Source organism: Euphorbia lathyris, chromosome 3 (genome assembly GCF_963576675.1).
Source record: "Euphorbia lathyris chromosome 3, ddEupLath1.1, whole genome shotgun sequence".
NCBI lineage: Eukaryota > Viridiplantae > Streptophyta > Magnoliopsida > Malpighiales > Euphorbiaceae > Euphorbia > Euphorbia lathyris.
This window is the reverse complement of record NC_088912.1, coordinates 103,262,105-103,270,019: the sequence shown is the minus strand read 5'-3', so window position 1 is coordinate 103,270,019 and position 7,915 is coordinate 103,262,105. Positions and strand designations below refer to the sequence as shown.

The 7,915-nt window shown below is 35.1% G+C and overlaps 1 protein-coding gene across 2 annotated transcripts; it reads right to left on the bottom strand.

Annotated features, from left to right (window-relative positions):
- Positions 1 to 1,581: 1,581 nt before the first annotated feature.
- LOC136224246 (probable anion transporter 5) lies at positions 1,582 to 7,468 on the bottom strand. 2 transcript variants are annotated; one of them, XM_066012522.1, is made up of 3 exons: positions 6,933 to 7,468; positions 6,697 to 6,799; positions 1,582 to 3,351 (listed from the first exon to the last, which is right to left on the bottom strand). In XM_066012522.1, exon 3 carries the CDS (start codon positions 3,251 to 3,253, stop codon positions 1,901 to 1,903), a length of 1,353 nt encoding a protein of 450 aa, XP_065868594.1. In that variant the 5' UTR covers positions 3,254 to 3,351; positions 6,697 to 6,799; positions 6,933 to 7,468; the 3' UTR covers positions 1,582 to 1,900. The 2 variants fall into 2 exon arrangements, with proteins under 2 accessions (XP_065868594.1, XP_065868595.1); XM_066012523.1 differs by lacking the exons at positions 6,697 to 6,799; positions 6,933 to 7,468 and adding an exon at positions 4,019 to 6,678.
- Between the last annotated feature and the right edge of the window lie 447 nt (positions 7,469 to 7,915).

The following is a 7,915-nucleotide window of genomic DNA, read 5'->3' as shown; positions in this document are numbered from 1 at the left end:
AATTAAAGTTGTTCAAAATAACATTTATCATGAAACCACATTTTTTATTTTTCAAAATTACCTTTATTGGAGCTTTCTAAAAATTCACACTCTCTCTCCTAACTAAACAACACCATCTCAAAGCGAAAATTTTCAAAGAATTAAAGTTCCTTAGAATATCATTAACTCTTCGAATTTTTTATTTTGAAGCCGCCACAGTCGATTTGAGGTGTTGAGTGGTCATCGATGTTAAAAAATGTAAAATTCAGTGGTCATACCATTAAAAATTGAAGTTCAGTGACCACAACATTAAAATGAGTAAAAATCCATTCCCATAGGTGCAATTTAGCCCATATTAGCCCCTTAAACTTTCTTAAAGCGATCTATTAACATCTAAATTTGCATAAATTGTACGTACAGTAAAACCTCTATAAATTAATAATGTTGGGACCATAGATTTTTATTAATTTAGAGAGATATTAATTAATCGATAAATTAATAATTATTAATTTATAGAGTGATTTTAAATTTTTTAAAAATAAATTTTAAATTGTTAATTGTTTCAAACATTGCAAAATTCGTACAGGGGACGAATATGTCACAACGAATTTAGAGGAAGCAATCACGGAAGAAGACATTCATGAACTTGAGGGAATGATTGGTCAACTTGGTTACCGCAATTAAATGAATATCAATCAAATATTGGATTATCCAGGTAAAAACAATGAATGCTCAAGTCCAAAATTTAGAAGAAATTGTATCAAGCGTTATGCAAAATTCAATTGAGGATGAAGCTGAAGATGATTTGGTACCTTTAAAACCAGTCACAAGAAAGGAAACAATTATAGCATCATCCACTCTTTACAATTTTTTGTTAAAATTTGACAAGGATACACCGAAACTTTTGAATGCACTAAGAATAGTTACAGATGAAATTCAACTAGATTTAAATTTCAAGAAAAAACAAAATACTATAAATTCATATTTTGCTAAATTATCCCAAGTATGTATATCTATATATATTTTGCATATGTATTTGAGAAATTATTAATTTATAGAGGTAATAATACAATGTATTTATAAGGGGTTGTTCCAAAAAATTATTATCTTATTAATTTATTAAAATTGATCATTTTTTGAACTGGCCCAAGTCGGGACCAGAAGAAATTATTATTTTAAAGAGTTTATTAATTTATCGAGTATTAATTTATAGAGGTTTTACTGTATTTCAACTTTTCCAAAATCTATTCTTACTACGCCGCGTGGGGGTTAATAGGTCACTTTAAACAAATTTAAGAGTTAAATTGAACATTTTAAGAGAAAGGAAATTGATTTTTTGGGGTAAGGTACCAAAATAGACCTATAGTTTTTTTTGGGAAGAATCAATTTAGACTCATGTACAAAATAGCACAAATATAGGCTTAACGTTTAAAAAAGATATCAATTTAGGCCTCGATAACGGATCGAACACGTCATTCCTATTATTCCGTTAAGTTCCGATTTCTCTTTCCATGTACAATTGATAAAACTTAACGGAGTAATATCAATAACGTGTCCGTTCCATTATCGAGGACAAATACAGGGGCTAGGAATAGGAATGCATTAAGCCAAAATACCAACATTATAATCCAAAAACAAGCTGCTGCCTATTACAATGTTCAAAGAAAAATGGAAACATGGCCTCTTCAAATAATTCACCATTGATGAATCAAAAAATTGACTGCTAATTCACTCTATACAATAATCAGAACACTCACTCCGATCGGAGATCCCGCCTAGTCGAAAATTCTCTCTCCTGTAGAGAAAAATAGAAATATGAATGTACTAAGAATGCATAGCGACCCTGGTATGAAAAACACAGCTCGAAAGATCAGAATATGTCCTAAAATCAGAAACTGATATGTATTGTAATGATGGCCGCCTAGTCGAAAATTCTCTCTCCTGTGGAGAAAAATAGAAATATGAATGTGCTAAGAATGCATAGTAACCCTGGTATAACAAATACAGCTCTCCAGCTTTCGGGACTCGAAAGATCAGAATATGTCATTTTCGCAGCTTCGAGAAGCTGACCAGTTAGTTCGACTCCAATGATGCCGGCTAATGTCCCAGCAGTGTTGGAAACACCCATCACTATTCCTGCATATCTTGGAGCAATATCCATGTGATTCACAGCAAATCCGGCTCTACCAAGTGCCAAGAACCCGAGAGCTAGAGACGAGCAGAAAACAGCACCGTTGGAAGTTCTAAACACCGGAAGTGCCATCAATGCAAATGATGCAACCAAGAACCCTATCGTGTTTAATAATTTCCGCGTTTTAGTAACAGACAGTAGTCGTTTTGTGATCAAGTGATCAGCAACTACTCCACCGATATTTGAGAATACAAACATGTTAAGATAAGGCATCATCTTAGAAGAACCCATTTCCTGAAGACTGAGATTGAGTCCTAGTTCAAAGTAAGTCGGCAGCCAGTTCATCAGCACGTATAAAGCGTAATGGAATGTGAAATTATTTACCACAATTGCCCAAACCGGTAAGCTAAGAAAGATCCTCTTCCATGGGATTTTAGCAGTTCTGATAGTACTACTACTACCTCCGCCATTCTCGACTTTCACCTTCTGATTGGCTTTGATGGGCAGCAAGGATTCTCCAAACCCGGCAGCAGCAGCTTTCGGGTGCTCAGATCGAGGAGGATCACTTGCATATTTAAACCAAAGAAGAGACCAGAAAGCACCTAGTGCTGCTTCAGTCAGAAACACAGATTGGGGGCCTTTAAATTTCACTAGACTTGGAAGGACAAGCATTCCCATAGCTGCACCTAGGTACATTCCAGAAGTTGTAAGAGATACGGATCTCGACCTTTCGTGGGGTGGGACCCATTGTGCTAAAACAGTGTGAATGGAGGGGAAGATGAACCCTTGTGCAACACCAACAAGCAATCGGGCAATTACCAAGACTGCAACTCTATTCGGATCAAGTTGAAGCAAAAAGCAAGTTGATGACCATAAAATGAATGAAAGGAGCAGAACTTTCCGCCCTCCTATTTTTTGGGCTGCCCATCCTCCGGGCACCTGCGAGCATGCATAACCGTAATAGAATGTCGATAGTATAGTGCCTTTACTTGACTGGTTTACTCCAGCAGCATCAGCTGCAGCAGTGTAAGCAATAGAGAAACCGACTCGTTCTATATAGCAGACACATGTGCAGATAAAGGTTAAAATAACAATCACGTAACGTTTTGGGAACTTTAAGTCCTTAGTACTTCTATTTGGCATATTTGCAGTTGGTTCATTAAAAGTCTCTGCGTCACTTTCTCTTATCTCTTAACATCTGTAGCAGTTACATGGTTCTCACGAAATCTTTGTGATCCGACCTGAGAGAAAATATAGCAAAAACACAAGAAAACAAATTCGTAACTTATACCATTGTGAAAAAACAGAATAACTTGCAAGGCATGGTCAATGAACTTGCGCAATCATACAAAATTTTGCTGCAATACCCAGAACAAAACAACTAATTCAAGGATTAAAAATCATTTTTAAATGAAAAAAGTTGGAGAATGAGACTTAAATACAAAAAATAAATTTCCTCATCAATACGTGGAACAGAACACTTAATTTATATTAAAAATTACTAATTGACATTATATTAATAAGCAAAGCTTACAACTAAACCAAAAGCTCTACTAAAAGAACATCAAAGGAATCTAAAGACAATGGCTCATTCTTACCATGATCATGCTTCAAATTATTATTATTCCAATTAGTTTCAGGGACTGATACTAGCATGTTCAACAAAAATATATTTCATTGAATTCCATTCCTAATTCCTCTGTCAAAAAATTTAAAGCCACTTATAAGAGAATCAATGTAGGTAGATACTGTTTCTTATGTACTCGTTTCTCTCTCTCTCTCTTCAGGACAGAATTTGAACCTAAAGAAGAAATTTTTATCTAACCTAACCAGAATGCTCAGTCAGACCCAATAAAATTGCACATTCCAAAAAGAATTGAAAAATGAAGTGAGTCCTAATTAGCATACCTATGAGAAGAGCAGCAGAAAACGCTTCAATTCAACCTCCGTTCCAGTCTTCGTTCAAGATAGCAGCAGAACAGAAGTTGTCGGAGATAGCAGAATAGAAGATGTTGAAGGAGGACGACGGAATGGACGGAGAGGAGAGGAGACGGCCGGACGGGAAAGAGAGGACCAGCAACAGCAAGATTAACAGCCTAATTGGATTTGAGGAGAGATCGAGAGAGGGCTTCAGACTTCATTACATTAGGGATTTAGTTTTTTAGGTTTGGGGATTTTCAGTTCTTTGCTCGACATAATAGAGAGGGTGAAAACGCCGGCCGAATTGAGACGAGTTTATTGCTTGTTTGCGGTCGTCGTTGTCGATGATCTCACCAGTGAAATCACCGGCAACAAGGAGAAGAGAGAGAGACAGAAGAGACATTGAAATTTGAAGAAGAAGACGATGAGTCAGGCATGGTGCAAATTGGTTAATATTAAGTTATTAATTAATTAATATTATGTTTAATATTAATAGGCATTACACTCATTCGGTCCCCAGACTAAAGCTTCAAAGTCAATTAGGACCTTAAACTGTAAAAATCATCGATCAAGTCCCTGAACTAAGCAAAAATCATCAATTAAGTCCCCATTCTATCATAAAATCAAAAGTGACTATTTGATGTAGATTGTAATAATCTCTGTGTTGGTTCAAAATGGGTTTGGGGAAGAGGGTTTGAAACTATTCAGCAATGATTTTCAATGAGGCCTCAATTGATGATTTTTGGTTAGTTCAGCAACCTGATTGATGATTTTCATAGTTTAAGGTGCTAATTGACTTTAAAGCCTTAGTTTAGGGAGCTAAAGGGGTATTATACCATATTAATATTATGTCTTTTAATTGTGTAGTGCAAATTCCAAGAAGAGAGGTGGCAGAGATCTCAAACCTTTCTTTGACAACTAATTAAAATACTTTTTCTATCTTTTAAAACGGTTTTGATCACATGGAACTTAATGACCATGCAGTATTTGGAGAGTCCAGTACTTAAAGACACTTCAAACTGCAGGATAAAAATGTAACTGATTTTATAGAATTGTAGGTTTTCATTTCAAGTAGGTTTGTCAATTTCTGACACGACAACACGACAGAGAGACTTAGAGACACCTGCCTAACACAACCCGTTTGACACCATTATCATTTTTGTTGAATATATATCATACATAATAGGGTGGAACATATATATTACATAACACGATTACGACTTTGACAACCTATTTTGACACCCCTAATTTCAAGTCTATTACTAACCTTCATAAACAATGGAAATCTATGCTTTCTACTTGGCACATAGCAAGCAACAACATATAAGAATCAAATGTCCTAAGCATGTATTTAAAGTCAGAATATGTATTATTGCAATTAGATCCTCAGTCTAATTAGGAATAAATCAAAGCACCTTAAAGAATTCTAAAAGTGAAATATTGAAAATGTAACTGTATCTTTGATCCGAGCTAAAATTTGGGATTTGTCCATCAAACAGAAATATCTTGCCATCAGTAGGCAAAATTTACCAGTGCACACACTGATACAGCAGAACAATCAACATGTTAACATCTTTTTTGTTTATTATTTTGAACAATCAATATGTTACACCCATTTGCAAAACTCAAACTGTCTACATGATTCTCTAAACAATGAGCCTTCAATAAAAAAAACAAATAATCCCATCTAAATCATACTCCATCTTGTACTAATCTATTTTACATCGAAACAGGAGCAGATACAAGTCACATAATAGACAGAAAAATGAGATTTTTTCATTCTGAAAGCTTACAGAATATGATCTAGAAAATATAAGGATTTGTTGAACATGTGATTCACATTGATGTACTTTTGAAACCACATTACACCCTAAAAAACGAGTATCAAAATTTTCAAATTATGGAAACATGACCCTAAATGTTCCACACAATTTTTGAGAGTTTCGGTTTCCAAAACATGAAACACATTAAAATCAAAATTTTCGTGTAAACTAGCCAGATCTTGCCCATCAAAGATCCATTATATCCTAATACAAGTTGCAGAGAATAGATCTGAACCCTTTAAATTTAAGCACCCAGAACATATGCATCTCAACTAATTACTGAACTTGTCTATAAGATCCTCAGTATATTTTTGTCACACCCTATGCTCTATTCACAATCAAATAAGAAAAAATTGTACACAAGTCAACATAATTGACAGGAAAATGAGATTTTTTCATTCTAAAAGCTTGTAGAATATGATCTAGAAAATATAAGGATTTGTTGAACATGTGATTGACATTGATGTACTTCTGAAAACACATTACACCCTAAAAAAGGAGTACCAAATTTTTCAAATTACGGAAACATGACCCTAAATGTTCCACACAGTTTCTGAGAGTTTCGGTTTCCAAAACATGAAACGCATTAAAATCAAAGTTGTCATGCAAACTAGCCAGATCTTGCCTATCAAAGATCCATTATATCCCAATAGAAGCTGCAGAGAATAAATCTGAACACTTCAAATTTAAGTGCCCAAAACATATGCATCTCAACTGATTACTGAACTTGTCTATAATATCCTTCACTACATATTTTATGCTCAATTCACAATCAAATCCTGTTCTCCTTGCTCATCTAATTTGAAGAAAATTTTAAATATAAGCATCTCCATTTCCACTTACAAACAAATAATCGACTGCTGCTCTTGATGCGCAGACTGTCGCCACCGCAGCGTGTACACACGCGCCGTCACCTCCGAATTGGTAGTAACTCCGCAAGAACACACTAAAAAAAAGGAAGAAGAAAAATCAAAGTCAACGTTCTGATTCCTAACTTCACAACAAACAAACAATTAAGAGAGAACTGAATGGAGAACTGTACCGAACTTCGAATTCCGACTTCCGAATTCATTACTTACATAGATATATCCACCGATTGGGAGTAAATTCTGCTTTCGTAATTCCGTAGCAGCGAAAGAGGATATAGATATATAGGAACAGCTTCCAAAGCAACGGAAGTACAGCGGGGCCAAAATAGAAGCGCAACTTTTCCTCAATTCAATAGATACGCGATTCCGAGAAAGAAGATCGGAGAACAGCAAATTGGATCGATCTTAACAACAACTTTTCCTCTAACCGTTGTCGCTGTTCTTGCCGAGAGCCGCAGTTGATGGTGAATATCGAGATTTGGTGAGTGAGGAGAGTGGAAAAAAGAAACAGAAATGGGAATCGGAATGTGAATGTGAATAATGTAGAGAATTGGAAGAGCTATGAAAAGAGTGGGAGGTGGAAATGGCGAATTGGGGAAGAAAGGAGTCGCATTAGGGTTTGGAAGTTGAGGAAGAAGGAGAGAAGAGAGAATCAGATGATGAAGTCTAAACAGTTAATGCGAGAGTAGTATGATGAGATGATATACATTTCAACTAACATAATATCTTCACCACGATATTTTGCCGTCAATCCAGGTCGGAGCAAAACTTGAAATCTTTTTTTATTTTTTATTTATTCTTAAGGTTTTCAATTTAGGGGGTCGTAAATGAGCCGATCCGTTCATAAACGGTTCAGTGTTTGGTTTGATTTGTAAAGGAGCCGAGTTTGAGTATGGTAAAATTCGATTCGAAAGCTAGTTAGTATACTGGATTATAGGTTCATAAACAAAATTATGAGAAAATCTCGATATAACTTGTGAGTATGCTTGGTTCGATTGAGTTTTTAATAATAATATTTCTATAAAGGGGGAAATGCAAAACATCATAGTTTTGTGTAAGCTTTAGGTTTCTAGATTTCAAAACTACGTAGTTTTGTGTTAAAAATATTTTAAATAATAAGTTGTTCACGAGCGAAGTTCATGAACTGAATTAATGAACTGCTCGCGAGCAAAGCTCGTTAACAAGTTCACGAA

Coding starts and splice junctions, on each gene's coding strand:
- LOC136224246 (XM_066012522.1), bottom strand. CDS start 3,253: ATGCCAAATAGAAGTACTAAGGACTTAAAGTTCCCAAAACGTTACGTG.